General features: G+C 48.0%; 4 protein-coding genes and 4 non-coding genes across 9 annotated transcripts; 5 read left to right on the top strand and 3 right to left on the bottom strand.

Annotated features, from left to right (window-relative positions):
* Window positions 1–64: 64 nt before the first annotated feature.
* Window positions 65–2,925, bottom strand: SURF6 (surfeit 6). The gene is made up of 4 exons (XM_013193916.3): window positions 2,750–2,925; window positions 2,106–2,312; window positions 1,408–1,499; window positions 65–968 (listed from the first exon to the last, which is right to left on the bottom strand). Exons 1-4 carry the CDS (start codon window positions 2,841–2,843, stop codon window positions 300–302), a joined length of 1,062 nt encoding a protein of 353 aa, XP_013049370.3. The 5' UTR covers window positions 2,844–2,925; the 3' UTR covers window positions 65–299.
* Window positions 2,926–3,332: 407 nt separating this feature from the next.
* Window positions 3,333–9,896, bottom strand: MED22 (mediator complex subunit 22). Of its 2 annotated transcripts, none has more exons than XM_048054338.2 (4): window positions 9,729–9,896; window positions 9,256–9,336; window positions 8,714–8,922; window positions 3,333–4,709 (listed from the first exon to the last, which is right to left on the bottom strand). In XM_048054338.2, the coding sequence occupies exons 1-4, from the start codon at window positions 9,849–9,851 to the stop codon at window positions 4,511–4,513; spliced, it is 612 nt and encodes a 203-aa protein (XP_047910295.1). In that variant the 5' UTR covers window positions 9,852–9,896; the 3' UTR covers window positions 3,333–4,510. The 2 variants fall into 2 exon arrangements, with proteins under 2 accessions (XP_047910295.1, XP_047910301.1); XM_048054344.2 differs by having other exon boundaries at window positions 3,333–4,703.
* Window positions 9,877–14,089, top strand: RPL7A (ribosomal protein L7a). The gene is made up of 8 exons (XM_048054356.2): window positions 9,877–9,983; window positions 10,391–10,511; window positions 10,959–11,108; window positions 11,937–12,077; window positions 12,400–12,479; window positions 12,801–12,931; window positions 13,369–13,438; window positions 13,925–14,089. The coding sequence occupies exons 1-8, from the start codon at window positions 9,981–9,983 to the stop codon at window positions 14,027–14,029; spliced, it is 801 nt and encodes a 266-aa protein (XP_047910313.1). The 5' UTR covers window positions 9,877–9,980; the 3' UTR covers window positions 14,030–14,089.
* Window positions 10,817–10,891, top strand: LOC125181939 (small nucleolar RNA SNORD24). Its single transcript, XR_007160614.1, has one exon. It is a non-coding gene; the product is annotated as a small nucleolar RNA SNORD24 (small nucleolar RNA).
* Window positions 11,803–11,865, top strand: LOC125181940 (small nucleolar RNA SNORD24). Its single transcript, XR_007160615.1, has one exon. It is a non-coding gene; the product is annotated as a small nucleolar RNA SNORD24 (small nucleolar RNA).
* Window positions 12,159–12,235, top strand: LOC125181938 (small nucleolar RNA SNORD36). The gene has a single exon (XR_007160613.1). It is a non-coding gene; the product is annotated as a small nucleolar RNA SNORD36 (small nucleolar RNA).
* Window positions 12,653–12,726, top strand: LOC125181937 (small nucleolar RNA SNORD36). The gene has a single exon (XR_007160612.1). It is a non-coding gene; the product is annotated as a small nucleolar RNA SNORD36 (small nucleolar RNA).
* A 656-nt stretch (window positions 14,090–14,745) lies between the features above and the next one.
* SURF1 (SURF1 cytochrome c oxidase assembly factor) lies at window positions 14,746–19,666 on the bottom strand. The gene is made up of 9 exons (XM_048054104.2): window positions 19,539–19,666; window positions 18,641–18,722; window positions 18,390–18,517; window positions 17,929–18,011; window positions 16,979–17,170; window positions 16,404–16,476; window positions 16,065–16,227; window positions 15,583–15,664; window positions 14,746–15,315 (listed from the first exon to the last, which is right to left on the bottom strand). Exons 1-9 carry the CDS (start codon window positions 19,599–19,601, stop codon window positions 15,249–15,251), a joined length of 933 nt encoding a protein of 310 aa, XP_047910061.2. The 5' UTR covers window positions 19,602–19,666; the 3' UTR covers window positions 14,746–15,248.
* Between the last annotated feature and the right edge of the window lie 2 nt (window positions 19,667–19,668).

The following is a 19,668-nucleotide window of genomic DNA, read 5'->3' as shown; positions in this document are numbered from 1 at the left end:
TAATCGAACCCAATCTGAAAGTGTCTCCGCAGGACAGGACAACTAATTAACAGACACACACGAGTTTGTTTGTTTGTTTTTATTTGACTCGGGTAGCCATGGCACCGACTGGCACGCAGGCTGGTTCCTCAGACACCGCCTCCTCCAGACCCCAGCTCTGGTTTGGGCACCCGCAGCGCAACCAGCGTCAGGCAGACACACCAAAACCATTCTGCAAAAGTTCGTTATGAAAACCCCACAAGCAGCCCTTCACCACGACTCCCATGGCCAGGCTGCAAGCGCTAGCTGCCTCTCGCCCACTACAGGCCAGCTTTTTTCAAGTCCTCTGGCAGAATGCGGCCTTTCTTCCGGGCCTTGGCTTTTTTGTGCTCTATCTTCTCTTTCTTCTTCTTCTGAATGTTCTTGCGGCGCTTTTCCTGCCGTTCTTGCATTCTTTCTGCCACTTTTTCTGTCCGCTTCTCCCACTGCTTTTGGCGTTGTGCTTTGCGCTTCTCCTTACGCTTCAGAGCTTCCTTCAGACGCTCCTCATCGTCGTGAATCTTGACTCCTTCCGCCTTATAGAGAAGGTTTGTCCATTTCATCTTGTTCTCTAGCTCCTGAGCTTTCTTCTGGTCCTTATCCTTGAGCTCCTCCAACTTATTCTTCCTAGCCTCCAGCCTGGTCAGCAGCTGCTTGTAGTTTCTGCCTGTCAGGGGAGTGATTTTACCTTTCACTCTTTTCCTCTTCTCCTTCTTCTTCTGGACCTTGCTTAAATCATTCTCTTCATGGACTTCAACCCTGTTAAAGACAATCTCAGCTGTACTCTCTTCCTTTTTGCTCTGTGGCTCTACAGGTACATCCTCAGTTTGCTTCTTCTCCATTTTTGCCTTCATCTTCAACTCCTTTCTTCGGCGCTTCTTTCTCTCCTTCTCATACTTTCTTCGCCGCCTCTTCTCCAGAACAGAAGGGGGTAATTCTTTCGCATCATCCTAAGAAGAAGGATGGACATGAATCAGGAGCCTTACAGGGACAATACAAAGCTAGAAGTGGGATGTATTTCAAACCTCTCGTTAAAAAAGCAGTACTTAAGATGCTGTGGGCTCAGCTTTTAGAGATAATAAACATAGTACATGCATTTCAAAACCTTTACTCCCTCTGAGCATCCTACAGCTGTGTTCCTTGCAGACTTAGTGCCTTTTCTTCTTCAAATATCACCAGAGGCATGCACTGCTCCAAGCTAAGTGCTACCTCTTCATATGTTTTTCAGGACCCCAGAATACAAGCAGTACTCCCAGCAACACTCACAGGCACTTCCTTAAGGAATGGAATTATCTCAAACCCTAAACCTCATCCCCAAGTGCCATGGTAGCCCAAGGAGAATTCGTACTGCACACACACACTTAAGGGTACATATTAGAGTTCTCATACTCGTCCAGAAGCTTCTTTAATCTTCTCATGTAGTCTCTGACGCAAGAGATTTATTGTGGAAAAAGAAGTGGAATCGAGTTCACTTTTGCCACCTGAAAATAAGAGACAGAAAATAAAAATACTGGAAAAACAACACAAGCTAAACAAAACTATTTTCTATGGCTATGGGAAAAACCTGTGAGAACTCTCTGGAATTTCCTTTCTTCCATTCACAGAGTCTAATGAAAACAAGAGTGTCCACCTTATTGGTTTATTTAGAATTCTCCTTTTTCTACCTACACCATCACTCAGTGCTGCCAGCCCTGAGTAGCTTGGCATGCCCTGTAGCTCCCAAACAAGAAGGGATAAAAATATCAGGCTCGTGGAAATAAAGATGCCGACTGCATCTCTCCATTCAGCTGTTTCAGATTCATAATGGGAAGCAGGCATAGGATGATACAGACTGTATCCATGCGATAATACCCAGAAGCTACCAAGTATATAAAACCCCCCTGCAATTCCTACGAAGTGCTTGTAATTCTAGAGAGCCACCCAGTGGCCACGATACAAGTTTATGCACACAGGATAAGCTAAAACGCTTTCAATGCAGCTGGATTTCTTGAATGCTTTCCGAGCTATACACATGTGAAGCAAGGGAAATGCAGCCACTTCAGCTCAGGCAACTTTAACCTGACCACAGACAGCTCTGCTATTCTTACCTGAACTCTCATTTTTGTTCTGCGTAACACCTGGTGGAGATGATTTGTTGGCTTGAGGAGCTGCTTTCTGTCCTGTAGCAAGTTTACTGGCGTTAGAGGCTCCCTGTTTAGCTGAAGGAGCATTTGTCTTTTCGGCTTCCTTCTTGGACTTCCTTCTCTTTTTTTTGGGCGGTCTGCTACCATTCTCTGCCTGACCTGGCTTAGATACTAGAAAGCAAAGAAAAAAAAAAGGCTGATGGTCAGACCAAATGATCTTGAAGGTTTTTTCCAACCTTAATGATTCTATGATTACTGAAGATTACAGTTGCAATCCCAGTGTACAGCATTGTAACGGCGTATCTCAATCGTGAAAAATGATGTATTTTAGGATTTATTTACACAGAGCTATCCTTGTTGACCACTTTAAGAGTTTTCCCACATCCAGGCACCACGTGTAAGGATGAACGGAGACGGCCTATTCGCAGAGCAGCGCGCACCACAGGTGCTCAGAACCCCCCCGCTCCACCACATGGGTCCTGCTCAGGGCCCAGCCCCAAGCCAGCTCCCCCGGCCCGCGCAGCGCCTGACGGCCGAGCCCTGCTCCCTGCTCCCCGCAACCCGCCCCACGGCGCCGCCACGTCCCTCCCAAACCACCCGTCCCTCACCCCACTTCCTCTTCCGCGGCTCGGGGCTGTGCCGCACGCCGACCTTCCTGGCCAGGCCCTGCAGGTAGCAGTCCTGGGCGGCCAGGCTGGCCATGGCGCCGCCGCCAGCCGCTCACAGCCCGCACCTCCGGCGGCGTGCCCCTTCCTCTGCCGCCCCGCCGGAAGTGACGCCACCACGCACAGCAGGAAGTGCCGGCAGCAAGGAGCGGTTGCCACGGCAACGGCGGCACTTCCGGGTTGTGGCTGCCCTCAGGGCCTACCCGCAGCGCCCCCCCCCCCCCCCCCCCGAAGTCCCCCTTAGGCCCAGGGCTGGCGGCCCCCTCCCGGAGCTTGGGGTGGCTGGGGCGCGGGGGGCACCGCTGGGCCCCTTCTGGGTCCAAGTTTTGGCACACACAGAGCACAACGGCCGCAGGAAGCTGCTCCTCCGTTAGCTCGCCCAAGTTTCTGTCAGGGACGGGGCTGCAGCTGGAGGGGTTTGCTGCTGAACGCGTCCGGGAACGCTCGTCCTAAGGAACGCTCGCGCTTAACGGTGTCATGTTGTCACAGAAGGTTGTGGCTGAAAACACACGCTTGAAAAAAAAAATTATACAAAAGAGTTATTTTATTAAACCACCTAGTTACAAAAAAATAAATGGAATGGAAGGAAGAGAACAGGAAGTAAACCGAAACTCGCACCCGAAGAAACAAGGCGGTACAGCGCAATGCTGGGGAAGCTCTGCTACGCTGTTCTGAAGGCATCAGCTCTGCGGCCGTCATGGTGGTGTTCCAGTTCAACTCCATCCCCCTTAGACTGCGCAGTCAGAGCCACCTCTTAACAACCACAGAGGGCACAAGTGCCCAGCTGCCCAAGAAAGCACCAAAACTGTTCCTTTGGAAGGAAACTGTAACCGAGTCACCCACCCTCTAGGCTCTATATGCCTCACTTGGCTCAAGATTTAATTAAAGAAACTATCACCAACATAAATGCTAGTTTTGTGCTAGCTCACGCTACACTAATTGAAAGCTGCTGTGTAAATAGCGGAACAAGGAATCAGACTAACAGGAGTGTGCTCCTGCTTCTATCTACAGCCTTAAGCGAGTCCCATCATTTAATACCTCAGTCTGATTCTCAGTTTGCCCTTTTCTTTCCAAAAGGCAGAATACTGTTCGTCGATACAGGCCTCCTAGAGAGCCTCCTCCCAAAGGATTCCTAGGAAAAAGTTCAAGTTTGTGAAGCATTTTGACAGTGAAGAATGCTGAGTAAAAATACTAGAAGATTCTTAAGATTCTGTTCTAAGTAGAACAGAAGTTGTCTGATGGCATCCTGAGAAAGCTTTAAAGCAGCCAGAATGTCAGAAACCTTGGGAACCGCGTAAAGCCCCCGAAACACACAACTGCCAGATTTGGCTCGAGTTTCCTAGCCCTAACAAGTTCAGCTCCCAGCACTCTAACATGTACTTACTGTGAGATTCACATGGAAATAAATTCTGGATTTCTAACAAACTCTACACGTAACTGTCACGGAAAAGCAAACCTAACTCTAATTTGTTAGAATAATCAGCTCGGTATTTACTTATCACTTTCTCTTAAGCGCGAGGAACACTCGTGGCAGTGTCCCAGGCACGGAGAAAGCACTGTGGCTGTCCAGTGCGCAGAATCCTGCAGTCACAGCCCCAGTGCATTCTCCTGACAGCAGGAGTTGCTCGCTCAGTACAGCAGGTGGAAGACTTCCAGCAGCTCAGCGCCACCAGGAAGAACGTGGTCAGCAGCAGAGAATCCTCTTCAGGAGTGCTCCGTCGGGCCCGCCCCATGCCCGTTCACGTGAGGGTGCGATGGGGTCGAGCTCTGAGAGGTAGCAACGCTCTGCTCTGCTGTGGCAGTTGTCAGAGGCATGGAGAGGCTTTCGGGGGACAGCGTGGCAAAATCTTGTCTCCAGTAGGCTTCGCACAGCGGGAGATCATTGCTGTCACAGAGACTGTAGCTTTCCAGAACAAACAACCCCAGTAAGGAGAGGCAGCAGGTGCAATAAGAAAGGAGGGGAGGGAGGAAAGGGGAGGGAGGAAAAGCAAGACAGAAGCAAAGCATTAAGAAAATGGCAAAAAAATGTTCATGGATGTAAGGTCTGTGTTCACAAATTCATCACAAGTCTTGTGGCACTGGCCTTTCCTAACACACCCCTCAGGGGCTGGTGTTGAATCTCATGGGCCTGGGAAGGATCAGGGAAATTTCAGAGACAAAGCTGTTGCTACAAACTGAAGCAGAGGCTCGGTTCTCATCCAGACACTACGAGTCCCTAGAGAGATCTGGGCAGAAGTTCTGACACCCCAAAGATGGGAGTTCTTGAGCGAGGCAAAGACCTCATCCACACTCATTTCTCTTGGAGTCTGATTACAGCCTATGTGAGGGAGAAAAATCTCAACCATGCTCTAAACTTAAGTCTATTTGCCTCCTTGCCCCTTCAGTAAAGCGCTCCACAGAAGGTCTCTGTCTTCTTTTGAAACTCCCCAGCCTATAAAGTGCTGTCAGCTTCTACAGGTTTCAGCAGTACCAGAGTTAACAGTTCTTACAAAGCAGCTCGCTGGATTTAACCGCTAGGCTACAGTCAGATGAATCAGCAGCATGGGAAAGTAAACAACCGGCTAATTCTTGCCTGTGCTACAAGGAAAACACGACATGGAAGGGCAAAACTAAAAAATAAAGCGATGGAAAAAACTGGAACAAAACCAGAAAAAATTCCAAAGAGAGGAAGGAGCTGCACACACGAGAGACACCCAAGACAAAGTGAGTGCTGGAGCAAAAAGCAGCTTGCGATCAGAGTAAAACAAACCCAGTGGGTCCAGTGATTTTGTCGTTGTAGCTTTATTTACATTTTTAATGTATGGACTTGAATAGATGCTTTGGGAAATAGTTTAAGTGCAGAAATACGAGACACTTCAAATTGCACAAACATGAAACATGTTGAGGTCTAAGTCCACACTCAAGACAGCTCCTGTGATCTCAGAGGAGGGAGCAATGGAACATAAACACAAGTTTTGGGTTTAGGATGACAGAAGGCAAGCTGGACTTGGAGTTACTGCTTTGGAGAATAAGCACACAAAGCACTAGTTGCAAGCACCTAACATTTGAGCTTTTTTCTGGCAGCATCACCCAGCTGGCGTTGCAGTAGGAGTGGGAAGGCAGTGGATCCAGGTTTTATACCCAGGGCCTTTGTTAAACCCCTCGGAAGATTCCTATTGCTGGAGCAGGACCACCCTGCCCTCGAGTCCCCAACACAAAGCAGCTCTGGGTTCACTTAGTGAAAACGTTTGGGACCGACCCAGAGCTACGGTCCCTTTTCTGTCAGTCTTAAACCTCAAGCCGTGGTTTCCAAGGAGAACCTGACCACGGCATCCACCACACCTGTCCTGGTAGGTCAGTTACTAAGAAAATGTTAGCTGCATCGACGTGGAGCTGCTCCTCCTGCTGCCCCAGTTAGAACAGTTCCAAAAGCCTAACGCTCACCTCGCACGTCCCACTCCTTGAAAGGCCGAGTGGATGAGCAGCAGCTGCACGGCCCACAGCAGCACCACCCAAAGTCCTATCCTGTCCTTTGAAGGCTTCTTAGAGCATGAAAGAGACCTCGCTGCTCCCCCCGGGGCACACAGCCAGGTCTGTGCACAAAGGAACAGCTCCAGGAAACTGCTCAAACCCAGGGACTGAAAGCAGAGCCCCCCTCAGAGCTCTCTTCTCAGCTTTAGTCTCATCGACCTGCTTTCAGGTCCCCTCATCAAATCCCCTATGTGCACGCGAAAAGCTTCGCAGGGAAGCGCAACCCTACAGCCAAGACACATCCTACTGGGTACTGGCTGTGGTGCAAGGGGCTGCCTCCCAGTGCTGTTAGCACAAAACAAAGGCAGTGACAATTCCTGGGCAGGACATGCTCCCTCTAACGGGCTTTTCACAGCTGTTGGGAAGCTCACTTTTCTACAGCCTCCCTGGAGGGACAACCTAAAACAAACTCGCCCCTGAACTTCAGGGTAACCAGGGCACCAGAGAACGGTTTGGCAGAACAGTTTCCTCAGTGCGCCTCTTTATAAATCCTGTGGGATCAAGCCCCAAGAGAAAGTAACGGAGTACAGACGGGAAACCCCAGCTGGGCTCCCAGGTCAGCACAGAACGTCCTGTTGGTGGGCAGGCCACCTGTTACATTCACAGCCATTTAAACATGATTATAACGCTCTAAGGCTATGTGACATAACAGAAATGCTTTCCCACATCAGACAATAAAATTGCATTAAAAATATCTTAATGTTAGAATTATAAAAGGACTTTGAATAAATCACTGCTTCTGTATTTACACACACAATTTCTTTGGTGCAGAAAAAGGCAGGAAAGAGCACAAGAAGGGAGTTAAGTGCTAAAAGCAATGATTAAGTGCTATATGATACGAGGTTTCAGTGGAGGGATCATAGCTCTGTACCCTAGCTGAGCTTCCTCACCTCATGACCACTCTTACAAGAAAGAGCGTGAAGGCAGATCCATTCAGTGTACCAGGAAAGAAAACCATCTGTGTTTAGATGTTAGCTCTGTTACAAAGGGTTGCTTTACACGGCATCTTGTACCAGGCACGTAAGAGACCACGCCAGCATGGTCAGAACCCCCTAGCCCAAGAGGGAAAACCACTGACACACAGCCACGGCAGCCTGGTGGCGGTGGGAGAGAAGCTCCTCTGGCACACGTGAGGCACTGCCGCCCCACACTGGGTCACCCTGGTGCAGCCCACGCTGTGCTGCGTGCAGTCTACGTAGTGGATACATCCCCGACCCATCAGGGCCAGGAGTAGTGCTTAGGTCTGTGATCATCGCTCTTCCTTTCCGAGACGTTTCTAGGACCCCTTGCCACCTCTCCCAAAAACTGAGTAAAGTTTAAAAAAAAAGACTCTAAACTTTACCTCAAGTTTTCTTAAAGCATCGTAGCAGTTTCTAAACTATGTCGCATCATTTTAGTGTTAAAATATTTATATTACCCATAAACAATGGCCTAAGTTCCAAAGATACTGAGCAATTACGGTTTTAGTTAACTTATCTGGGGTTATAGACACTCAGAAATTTTAGAAAGAGGGAAGAGACAAAAATGGAAAACCTGGTCATGAAAATTTTTTGTAAGATTTAGAAAATTTTTGGTTAGAATTCGCACCACTATTGCACTGATTTCACTTAGTTTGGACAGTGCAGCCAACATAATCAGGTTCTCATTTGTTTTCTCCTGCTTTCATTTACAAGTGCTGGAGTGCATGACAAAAAAAAATAAAATTAAAAAAATAAAGTGCCTAAATTCTCTAAAACCTGTTTTCTAAGTAAAAGTGTTTTTAAAATCTTAAAAATTCCACAAACAAATGAGTTATAAATCTTTCATAAAAAAATCCTATCACAATACTTCATAATTCAGTGAAACTGAGCATGTCTTTTTTGCTCATTTCAAATGTTCACCTCAACAGGACTCCAGGCAACTGGAGCAGTGGACTACAAGAGAAAAGGCACGCTGTGTTACCAGGTCACTTGTGAAAGAACTCACCACAAGGATGGGGGACGTGTTAATCTCATCTAACATTAGGACCCAGCTCAGCAAGCTACACTCTCCAGGGAGAGATAAAAGTTCCTACAGAGGGATATTGAGACTGAAGCCTATGTCCCTCAAGGAAATTCATCTCCTTTTACAATGATTGCAAAGGATCCTATGCAAATTATCTGTCAAATCTAGCCAACTGAAGCAGGCACCTAGATGCTGTGAATATCTCCTTCACCAAGACATTTATACCCTGTAGGATATCCGCAAGGAAGTGGCAGTTGTTTTAAGTTGCTGAGTGTCTGACCGAATTATAAATAGGAATAAAATTTTGTTGGGAACATTCTCAAGACCTATATGCTAAGGACTACTTGTTTGTCTGGACTAACTCCCCCAGAAGGGGTGGAGTCACTAAGGAGAAGTCCACTGCCCTATTTGTACCTGGAAGAGTAATATTCTTCTTCTAGCTCGTACAGGTCAATGGAGATCTCATCCCGTAGTGCAATCAACTTCTTGTCACATTCCTCCTGCAAGCTCCTCAGCTGCTGGTTGCGCTGGTTGATAGCTTCATTCACAGAGGGGAAATCATTGAGGATCAAGAACTGCTTCAAGTCAGACACAAGTTTCATCAGGGACTCACCAGCTCGGACCTCGTAGCAGGAAGAAAAATCATGTAGCATTAGTATATTAAAAAAGTGCTCGCTCCAATTCTAGAACAAGGTCCCCCAAGCTGCTCTGACAGCCCAAGCCCCAGTTAAGATGAAGCTCCCGCATTAGGTGAGGATTCTGACAGAAGTCTGTAGCTGGCAACCATGCTTTACCCCCAGAGGAGGACTTTACCCCACAGCCACCCCGAATATCAGGTTACTCTTTCAGCAGCAGTCCTTGTGAGGGCTATAAAGGCTGCTCGGAATATAATAATGAAGCAAACCACTCCTGAAGGACGCGCTGCCCAACGATTTGAGTATGAGAGTGCTACTTACAATGTTTGCAGCTCTGACATGCATCTCATAGTTATCTTGTTCACCCTGCGTTGCTCGAGAGACTTGAGTTTCATCCTCAATCTAAGCAAAAAAAAAGCACACAATTCCACCTTCACACACCAAAACCCTGACACGACTGCCACACTGGAAGGAATTTCGTTTCAGCCCAGTTCAGCCTACACCTGCAACCCCTAGGGCTGCCTTCGGGTCGCCCACTGCCCACCTCTGTCAGCCTGCCCCATCCCCTCAGCGGCTGCCCTCACTCAGCAGCCCCTTTAGGCTGCCCCAGGGCAGGAGGGGGAACTGAGAGCCACCCGCCCTGAGAGGGGACCCTGCTCCCTCGGGGGGAAAAGGGGTCCCTCGGGGGGGAAAGGGGTCCCTCGGGGGGGAAAAGGGGTCCCTCGGGGGGGGAAAGGGGTCCCCCCCTCGGGGGGGGAAAGGGGTCCCTCTGGGCTCCCCCTCTCCCCTCCCACCTTAGCAGTCTTGATGATCTCGGTGAAGTTGTCCATGATGGATTTGACATCGTCCTTGAGGCGCTTGTTGTACGACTGGAGCAGGGTCTCCTTGCTCTGCGGCAGCACCCGCTGCTGCGCCATGACAGAAGCTCCCTCCTGCCCCCGCCACCCCCCCTGCCCCTCCCTGCCCCTCCCGTCCTCTCGCGAGACTTCGCAGGGCGCAGAAATCCCGCGGCGCGCCCCGCCCTCCCCTCTCGTCCTGCCTCCAAGATGGTGAGCGGCGGCCGGCGCGGGGATGGCGGGGGGGGCCGCCGTTATCCGCCGCCATCCGCCCGCTGAGGAGGCGCCGCGGGTGCCCGGCAGCCCGGGGGGGATGTGGAAAGGGTTCGGGACGGGCTTGTGGTGGCGGATGGCGGGCTGCGGGGCCGAGGAGCCGAGCGGCGGAGCGGGGCGGCCCGGGCAGGCCGCAGCGTTTCCCGGCCGGAGGAGGCCGCGTCCGGCCGGGGGGAGCCTCGTTAACGTTTTTAAGCTTTATCGAAGGGTTTGGGCTTGCGAAGAGCGAGGCATCTTGCCTGGCTGGATAAGTGCCTGGAAATAGGTATTTCTGAGGTGGGCTGTAAGCTCTTAAAGTGCACCAAGTAGTTCAGGCAAAAGAAAACGTGCTTATTTTCTATTTGCAGCCGAAGGGAAAGAAGGCCAAGGGTAAGAAGGTGGCACCTGCCCCTGCCGTAGTCAAGAAGCAGGAGGCCAAGAAGGTCGTCAATCCCCTCTTTGAGAAGAGGCCCAAGAACTTTGGCATCGGTGAGTAAGGGGATATTTTTAGGCTACTTCAAAAAATGGTTTTTTTTTTTTAATTAACAGACATGTAAATAACACTGAATTGTATTGTAATAAAACTGTAGAGTGGAGAAGGAAATACAGGCAGTTGCTCTACTATCAGTGGTAGAGCTGTATTTTGCTGGATATTTGAAGGTGTCTATGGATACCTTGCTAGATTTTCCATGCTGCAAAGATGCATTACATCTTCCTGTTGTGGCGAATCTTGCCCTTTTACATAGGATGCAGTCATCTAAGTCAGGTTTACGTAGTACTATTTTTATACTGTGTGCAGATGATGTAAAAAAGTATTTGTTATCTGAATGGTTGTGCTGACATACATAACCACCAAGATCGCTGATGCACTCCTGCCTGTTCCATACTGCTGCTGTGTGGTCTGGAACGGCTGTGAGTTAAAGTCTGTATTTCTAGGACAGGATATCCAGCCTAAGCGTGATCTCACACGCTTTGTGAAATGGCCCCGCTACATCAGACTCCAGCGCCAGAGGTCCATTCTGTACAAGCGCCTGAAGGTGCCTCCTGCAATTAACCAGTTCACTCAGGCTTTGGACCGCCAAACAGGTAAGGGTGTGCCCCACAAAATTCTCTTGACTTGGGTCTTCAGGGGGTTGTGTGTAAGGAAAGAAACCAAAATAAGACTTAAAGGTAAGCTGCAGTATCGCTGGAAGCACTTTAGGGAGGCTTTAATAATGACTGTGATAATAGGAACAACAAGCTGTGTTATGAATTTGCTGACCAAAATTTTGTGGCTGCTATGTGTTTTGAAAAGGGAGTAGAAAATACCGGGGCTCCTACTTAGGGATGCAAACTCAGAATTGTTGTGTTTCCATTGGAGACTATTCTTCTAGCTTGATGGAGAACATGTAGGGTTTTTTGACTGCATCAGATAGGTTGAGAAATCTTTCTCAGTGCAGGCTTTGGAGGGAAAGCTAACATCCTGCAAGCTGACCCTGATATATATATATATATATATAGGGGAAAAAAATACTTCAGGGGCTTCTGTGCATGAGTGAATAGTCTTTTTCAGGTGATGGTGTCTGTGTAAGAAATTTTAAACCTAAACAAGTAACCCTTGTAGATGTTGTCAAACAAGTTGCTTGCTTTAAAGGAGAAAGTGCACCACCTTTAACTGTAGTTGCTGTTGAGTTGCAGATGCTTTCTCACTCAAGCATTAAAGGAGTTGTTGATGCCAATAAAGGTGCATAGGTGGTAAATATGGGCTCTGGAGGCACTCTGCTAGCTCTGCCCTGCATTGTGCAAATGATGCTAACTTGCTGTCTAAATACACTTGATGACAACCACCAAGATCGCTGATGCACTTGAGTCCCTTAAAAAATAATGCTGAGATTTTTCAGGTTACACAGCTAACTAGTCCATGCTCTCTTCCAGCTACGCAGCTTCTGAAGCTGGCGCACAAATACAGGCCAGAAACTAAGCAAGAGAAGAAGCAGAGGCTGCTGGCTCGTGCTGAGCAGAAAGCTGCAGGAAAGGGAGATACTCCAACCAAGAGGCCACCGGTTCTGCGGGCAGGTAAGTGTACACGAACTTGTCTATTTGCGTATGTGGGAATGGGGTGCCTTCTGCTCCAGCCATACAGAATTGGACATGCTATGGCAATGATGTGTGAATTTCTTCACCTGAACTTAAAGTGAAGAGCAAAATAGACGAGCTTTTTAACCCTGAGCTTTAGCAAATTGTCCATGGAACTGCTTCTCTTGTGTTACTGGAAGGATGTGGAAGTTTTCACAATTTTCTTAATGGTGTGCTATGGAAACAGCGGGTTGGATGAAGCTTATGTGAAAGCCCTGAAAAAAGACTGACCTAAAACAAACATTTTTGACTTGTTTTTCAGGTGTTAACACTGTCACAACTCTGGTGGAGAACAAGAAGGCGCAGCTTGTAGTGATTGCCCATGATGTGGACCCCATAGAGGTAAGCATACTCAGTAGTACAAGGTAGAGCCTCTTTAACTTGAGCTGAGGTCAGAACTGGATTTGGGGTGAGAGTGTATTTTGGGACAAATAAACACATCAAAACTTGTTTACCACAAGTGGAGTGCTTATGCATGTTCTTAGTTGTTGTTTTATTAAGCTGAGGCTTGGCCCTTGCGATGATGTATGAATTTCTTCACCTGAATCAATGCTGAAGAGCAAAAACGAGCTTTTTAACACTGAGCAATTGCCACAGCCCAGGCCAACTGAGAGGATAAAAAGCTGTTCCCCCTCAGTGATAAAGCACTCTGTCTCTTTTCAGCTGGTGGTCTTCTTGCCAGCCCTGTGCCGCAAGATGGGAGTGCCATACTGCATAATCAAGAGCAAGGCCAGACTGGGGCGACTAGTCCACAGGAAAACGTGTACCTGTGTTGCTTTCACCCAAGTTAACCCGTAAGTATTCTGTGTGCTGACTGGATGCACTGTAGTGGAGAAAAGAAACCGCCCATAAGCACAGACTATAGGGCTGACAGATACCAAACTTGAGCTTCTCTAGTTTAAAGAAGGAAAACAGAAAAAACAGCTTGCATGGACTACCTCTCTAATACAGAGGACTTCTTGTATGTAGCAGTCTGTCAGATGCTGGAGCTATACATTACTTTGGTTTACTAAAACGGATGGCTTACTCTTAACTGAGATCTGTAAACAGAATTACCATCTAAGCACTGAGAGTTCTTACATCTTTGATGGTTTGAGTGATTAACCTTTTGTAAATGATGCTATGCTTAACCTGAAAAACGTTGGTATTCCAAGCTGTTTAATCCTGAGACAAAAGACTTAGAGAGGACATTAAATGGATGCTGCATAGGAATTTAACCTGTCACCAACAGGGAGGATAAGGGAGCCCTTGCAAAGCTGGTTGAAGCTGTCAAGACCAACTACAATGACAGATACGATGAGGTAAGATTCTCTGCTGCTAGCCTTGTCTTTCAGTTCATACTGGTAACATCCCCAACAGCTTCCCAGTGAAATGCAGATGACTGTTTCTGAGTGAGATCAGCCTAAAGCCTGTTGGGTGTGTTGTATCTAGATTTTTTTTATGATGTATCCAGATTCTTACTTGAGGGTGGGCTAGAAGGTGAACACTGTCACCAAGTTAAAAGCAAATGCAACTAACACAGGGTGAGGAGTATCGAGAAGTCAACAACTTCAGCTAGACTCGATTCCATTCCTGAAGTCCAGAAGTTACGTGATGGCAGGGAAAGATTTTTAAACTGTCACATCTCTGTGCTGCCCCATGGTGTAGTTCACTGCTTTAGATTTGTAAGAGTTCCTAATCGTGGGAGCTCTTCCCCTTGTGCATAAAGGAGTGGAATTGAGCAAGTCAGTTAAGTGATGAAGTAGGAGGTTGTAAGAGGTATCTAACTTGTTCTCACTTCTTTGCAGATCCGTCGTCACTGGGGTGGTAACGTCTTGGGTCCAAAGTCAGTGGCTCGCATTGCCAAGCTTGAAAAAGCAAAGGCCAAAGAACTGGCTACTAAGCTGGGCTGAAGATGTACTGGACTGCTACCATGGTTTCTGTACATAAAAAGAATAAACCCCCAGATGGAAGTTTCAGTGGTCTCTATTAATGAGAGGGTTCGAGACAGTGGGTTGCACATGGTCACTGCCTGACTTCTCCATTTGCCTTCACGCAGATGATTGAATAGCACTGCACAGAGTGGTATGGCGCAGGTTATTTGTTTAGAACAACTGCCCTTAACTGCTAGTCCCATGTAGTAATTCCTCTCCTTTAAACAGTGTATCAACAGCCCCTCAGCTGCATGTGCTGTGGTGATCAGAAAAATTAAATGGGCTGGGCTAGTTCTGGCTTCAGCCTAGTTTAATTATGTAAACATCTCAGTTGGAAATAGATCTAGATCATCACTACTGCCTAGACTGAGTTACTGTATGGATTTTGTAAAGGCACGTTTATGCAGGGAGTTACAGCGTTTTACCTTCCTAAGCAGATCATTAAGACCTTCTCTTTAGGAGGTCTGTAATGCCTCTTGCAGTGCAACACTGGTCAGTGAAGGCGTGCCTAAGTGGTGGGGGCAAGCATCTGAACAAACTTGTATTTCTGTTCTTTCCTGACTGACCTGGTCCTGTGGCTTTCTTGGAGGCTAACAAGCTTGGCAAGGCTCCAGCCCAATCTGAGGGAGCTTCTTGTTATTTCTGCTAGCTCTTACGTTCTTGGTGCTGTTAAGATGTAAGGTACACAATGCAAGTCAAAAGAGAAACACCTGTAGGCCCTTTTATTTATACTGATGCAGCTGCAGTGCATCAGTTCTGACTTCACCCATGACTACTCAGTGCAAAGAAAGCATAAATTATAAACAAAGAAACTATAAAATCCCTTGCCATCATTTGTTTGCACTGAGCATGGCAAATATGGCAGTGGAGAAGAAAGTTTTGTAGCTTGTGACCAACCACTGCCCAACCCCAATAGAAAAATAAATCCTTGAGATTTCTAGAAAGCTGATTCAAGCAGGAGACTCAACAGCCACTTCCAAGTCTGAAGTTCAATGTTTCTGATCTGCAGCCAGAATCATGCTGGTAGGAGCACAGAACTTGCATCAGCTGCTTAAAGGCTATTTGCAGCTTGATAGCTGCACAAACTTACTGAGCGTGGTGTCCTGAGATTGGCTTCTTCAGGACTGATCAGGCTGCAGTCTTCTGTAAGAGTCTGGTGTTGACTGTAGTACAGGGGAGTAGCAGTTAGCCCTTCCCCTCAGAGAGGTATTTTCTGGATAAATTTTCTGTACCACAGGAATGAAGTTGCAGCACATAAGCCATACCTGTGACAGAAAATAAAAAACACATACTTTATTTTCAAGATCGATGACACCTTCCCTAAAAGTCAGCTGCAATTCAATAAAGAGCAGTCACTTCAAACCACCTTGCAAATATTACTTAGGTTAAAAATAGGTTTGCAGCTGAAGGGCTCACCCAGTTTCACTGATGCAGAAGCAAGAACACCAAACAAATCACTCCCTTGCTTTCAACAGAAAGCAGTTGAAAGCTTTACATTAAAAAAAGGTCAAACTGCTGGCTGGGTAACTTACCAAGTAACGATGTACTGCATGTGTTCGTTTCTTAGGCTCACTCTTGTCTGGCCTCCAATGGGTCCCCCTGGGACTGTGCTTTCTGTAGGTGTAAGAGCGCACGGGTCAGATCTTTAGTTTGCGTGGTGTAGAGCAGCCCTTGCTGTGAGAAACTCAGAGCGGTAAGTCACACGGATACCCTACTTCCTCCAGCCCTGGTGCTCCCAAGGTCCTGGCAAAGCCCGAGCTGTGAGGCACTCGGCCCCCGAGCACGTGGCTGCTTGTCTCAGGGCATCAACCACCTCCTCCTCTCAACTGGGGCCTGCAACTGCTTCTCCTCAGAGTGTGCTGCTGCTCACCTGTGCTGGTTGGCTACCACCTTCAAAACAGTAACCTAGAAAGGTACAACACCTCTGGAAATGCCTTGGGGAAATACCTGCCTGAACCGAAAAAGGGAAGACTGGTGTAAACTGGACATGGGGTTGGGTTCCTCTGCGACTTACTGAAATCTGCGTCAATAAAGATGGGCTCAGCACCGGTCACTTTTGCCATAGCCTCCAGGTCACGGTAGTGCCAGCGGTTCTTCTCAATGTTATTTTCAGGCACAAAAGGTTTCCGGGTTTCTGATAACCTCACTACCCCAGTGAGATCAATTTCATCTTCAATCTGAAGAAAAGCGCAGGGGAGGAAAAAGGAATCTTTCAAGAGTTATTTCACGTTTCAGCATGTCCTGGTAGAAAAGTCACTTTTCTGGTGACTGGGGTCTGGTCATAAATCATCAGGTTGTGCTATACAGTGGGGACTAGGAGGTGTCATGCAAGACTTCCCTGTATCACTCTTACCTGTCCCTTCAGCCTGGTCTCTGGCTTCAACTTCTTTTTGGGCACAAATCCTCGGTTGACTAAAATCGTGACCCTAGAGTTACACAGACAGGACAAACGTACCTCATGAATTGAAGCAAATTCATTCTTGCTGCTGTCTACAACTAAGTACCAAAGAAAGAAACATCTGAGGGACTCCAAGGGAATTTAAATACAATTTGGAATCGAGCCTCAAGCACCTAACAGACTGAGAGGCATGCCTTTTAAGGGAGAAGGAGAACTTTATATAAATCCAATCACTAACATCACTCTCTGCAACTACCTGAAAGGACATTGTAGCAATGAGGGTGTCAGTCTCTTTTCTCAGGTGCCAAGTGATAAGACACAAGAAAACAGTCTCAAATTGCACCAGGGGAAGTTTAGAGGGGATGTTAGGAAGAATTTCTTCATGGAGAGGGTGATCGAGCATTGGAACAGGCTGCCCAGGGAAGTGATGGAGTCCCCATCCCCAGAGGTATTTAAGAAAGGTGACGATTCTACGATTCAGCTTTTCAAAACAGAAATGAGTTGTTCATAAGAACCACTGCTTAACTTACCCCAGTTCTGTGCAGTAGAAAGGAGTAATGACATTTGCTCCATTTTCTGGGTGGGATGTCAGCTGCCTGGCTTCTCTGGCTTCTCGCTCAGGGTCCACAAGTGATCGTGGCAAAATATAGAGCTCCTTGGAGTGGTCAAAATGCCCTCGGACCTTTACAGGCCTGTACTCTAATTCCTTCAACTCCATAGGGCTGCGCAGAACGAGATAAAAACAAAATCACAGCTGTGATAGGCAAAGCACATTTTGGGGATTTTACCCCTAGGACCAGCTGCCAATTAGAAGACAGATGCCTCATGGAATAAGCAGCTGACTATTTTATTACTATCACAGTGAATCAAATCAAGATGATCATGAGTATCCAAAGAGCAGTTCTCTTCCACGGGATCTGTAACCCAATACCACTTCAATGACACACACAGCTGATCAGCAGGTGGATACACTACATGTACATCAAGCCCACAGGGAGAGCTTCTTTCCCATCCCAGGCCATGAAATTGAACAACTGAACTATTTTGACTGTTAGGCCATATGGCCAAGTGATCCAAAAATTCTCTCATGTCTAACATAACCGCTCCACCCGTGGGGAAGGGCCTGCTATTGACCTAAGAATCCTTCCTGCAGGATTAATCCCTGCTCTGGAACATCACAGGCACCAGCTACCAAGCCCTCCTTCTTCAGCCTGAATTACATACCACATTCTCCCAGTGATTCAACCTTTTAACATGGCTTTAGAGTATCCCATAAGGAAGAGTTCACTTTGTTATCTAAAATAAGGGAATGAACATGTTGCCTGTCTTTCTCATTTGCTTGCACATCCCAATTCCCACTGAATTCCTTTGTTTTCATGCAGTTTAGTTTAGCATGAACCCATCAGAGCAGAGACCTTATCTGATGTCCCCAGCACGCTGTCAGTGCTTGGTAGATAAAAAACTATCTTGGCTTCCTTACTCTAATGTCAGAGGGATGGGCTCTGATGAAATTCTTGATGCCAGCTGTGCAATCAAATCTAATTTCCATTTTCGCCGCTGAACCTGAAAGTACACAAATACAAAAGTAACTCCCATTGGCAGAACAGAGCAATGTAATGACCCCAGTAAGCTTTCAAATCTGTTTCTTTGTCATAATTTTCTCCTCAGACCTGACCTGAAACAGCATAATTTGATATATGAAAATGGAGGCTACTATCTTCATTTGGGGGAAATATTTATACTGGAGGTGTGAAAAACATGAATCTCTCTTTTAAAGACTTGCATTAACCTCACTAGTAGACACTCAGAAAACAGGAAAGTAAAATATCAGCAAATCTTTATCCTGCCTATGGTTTGAACTTGATTAAACAGTCAAAGATGGAAAAATCCTGACAGACCTAAAGTGCTTAATTCTTGAAAAAATGAAACGTTTATTTGTACCTGCCATGTGCCAAGACAGAATGTAGTCAGAGGCACAAGGAGAAGGCCCCATTTGAGTATGACGTCCTCTCCAGATGCATCAGCAGCTGTTGTAGAACTTCGTGGCCTGGTGAACCTCAAGCAAACATCTGAAGAAAGTCAGAATGAGGAATTAGACATGTACAGGAGAAGAGACACTAAATTCCTGAGGAAATGTCACCTCTTGGTATAAGGCTGAAAAATGACAGAGCCCCAAACAAATCCCTCCTTACCTTTAGTTTGCCGAATCCGACTGGAACCCGCTTTAGTTAGAGTATATCCAAAAAATGTTCTTCTGATCAAGCAATTTGATACCTACATGAAATAATAAAGATCCACGGTAGCATTTCTACTTTGGGAATGTTATATCTAGATGATACCAGTTGTCCCAACGACAGCACGGGATTTGGTTTGCTATTTGAGCAACAGCCAGTGAAACACTACAGTTACACTTTAAAAAGAAAATAAATATTTCAGTAACAGAGCAAAATAAGTGACGGTTCCCTTTCCACCTGTGCCATCAGCAAACGTACACAGACAGCATCGTGGTTTGTTTTTTTACATACGTGCTGCCATGCTCGAGTGGCACAAGGACAGCCTCACAGCCCAGCGTTTTGCAGCCGATTCCAGCCTTTTACCCCCCTTCGCCCCGTGCCGCGGAGCCCGTCCCCGCACCGGGGGTCGCACCGGGGGCCACCTGCCCACCCACCGACCACCAGAAGGGCGGCGGGGTCCGTACAGCACCGAGCACCGCCGGGGCCGGGCCTCGCCTTGCCCGGTCCGGCTCCTCTCGACGCCCCCGGGCTCCCCTCAGAGACCCCCCGGCTCCCCTCAGCGCCCCCCCGGGCCCTCCCCGTTCCTCTCAGCACCCACTCGGCTCCTCTCAACAACCCTCGCGGGTCCCCCCGGCTCCCCTCAGCGCCCTCCCCGTTCCCCTCAGCGACCCCCCAGGCTCCCCTCAGCGACCCCCTCAGCTCCCCTCAGAGACCCCCGGACCCTCCCCGCTCCCCTCAGCGCCCGCTCCCCCCGCTCCCCTCATTACTCCCCCGGGCCCTCAGGACTCCCCTCAGCGCCCCCCGAGGCCCTCCCCGCTCCCCCCTTTCCCCCCTCAGCATCCCCCCGGCCGCCCACCGGTGCCCGCCGCTCCCCCAGCAGCCGCCGCCCGGCTCGCAGCAGCCCCCCTCCCGCCGCCATGGCGGCGCCGCCTCCGGCCCGGCTCGTCCTCGTCCCCCCCGCTCTGTAATGGGAGCCGCCTCCTCCC

Source organism: Anser cygnoides, chromosome 20, assembly GCF_040182565.1.
Source record: "Anser cygnoides isolate HZ-2024a breed goose chromosome 20, Taihu_goose_T2T_genome, whole genome shotgun sequence".
Classification (NCBI taxonomy): Eukaryota; Metazoa; Chordata; class Aves; order Anseriformes; family Anatidae; genus Anser; species Anser cygnoides.
The sequence above is the reverse complement of the archived record's forward strand: the minus strand, read 5'-3'. Positions and strand labels throughout refer to the sequence as shown.

What these genes read in the sequence shown, in the direction of transcription:
- SURF6 (XM_013193916.3), bottom strand. Translation starts at nt 2,843, where the DNA reads ATGGCCAGCCTGGCCGCCCAGGACTGCTACCTGCAGGGCCTGGCCAGG. An exon ending in GAACAAAAATGAGAGTTCAG is followed by an intron (nt 1,500 to 2,105) that starts GTAAGAATAGCA and finishes TCTTATTTTCAG; the next exon opens with GTGGCAAAAGTGAACTCGAT. An exon ending in TTAAAGAAGCTTCTGGACGA is followed by an intron (nt 969 to 1,407) that starts GTATGAGAACTC and finishes CCTTCTTCTTAG; the next exon opens with GATGATGCGAAAGAATTACC.
- MED22 (XM_048054338.2), bottom strand. Translation starts at nt 9,851, where the DNA reads ATGGCGCAGCAGCGGGTGCTGCCGCAGAGCAAGGAGACCCTGCTCCAG. An exon ending in ATGTCAGAGCTGCAAACATT is followed by an intron (nt 8,923 to 9,255) that starts GTAAGTAGCACT and finishes TCCTGCTACGAG; the next exon opens with GTCCGAGCTGGTGAGTCCCT. An exon ending in GAAGAATATTACTCTTCCAG is followed by an intron (nt 4,710 to 8,713) that starts GTACAAATAGGG and finishes TGTTCTGGAAAG; the next exon opens with CTACAGTCTCTGTGACAGCA.
- RPL7A (XM_048054356.2), top strand. An exon ending in ATGATGTGGACCCCATAGAG is followed by an intron (nt 12,480 to 12,800) that starts GTAAGCATACTC and finishes GTCTCTTTTCAG; the next exon opens with CTGGTGGTCTTCTTGCCAGC. An exon ending in GCTTTCACCCAAGTTAACCC is followed by an intron (nt 12,932 to 13,368) that starts GTAAGTATTCTG and finishes TGTCACCAACAG; the next exon opens with GGAGGATAAGGGAGCCCTTG.
- SURF1 (XM_048054104.2), bottom strand. Translation starts at nt 19,601, where the DNA reads ATGGCGGCGGGAGGGGGGCTGCTGCGAGCCGGGCGGCGGCTGCTGGGG. An exon ending in TCTGTCTTGGCACATGGCAG is followed by an intron (nt 18,012 to 18,389) that starts GTACAAATAAAC and finishes GTGTACTTTCAG; the next exon opens with GTTCAGCGGCGAAAATGGAA. An exon ending in AGACCAGGCTGAAGGGACAG is followed by an intron (nt 16,228 to 16,403) that starts GTAAGAGTGATA and finishes GCTTTTCTTCAG; the next exon opens with ATTGAAGATGAAATTGATCT.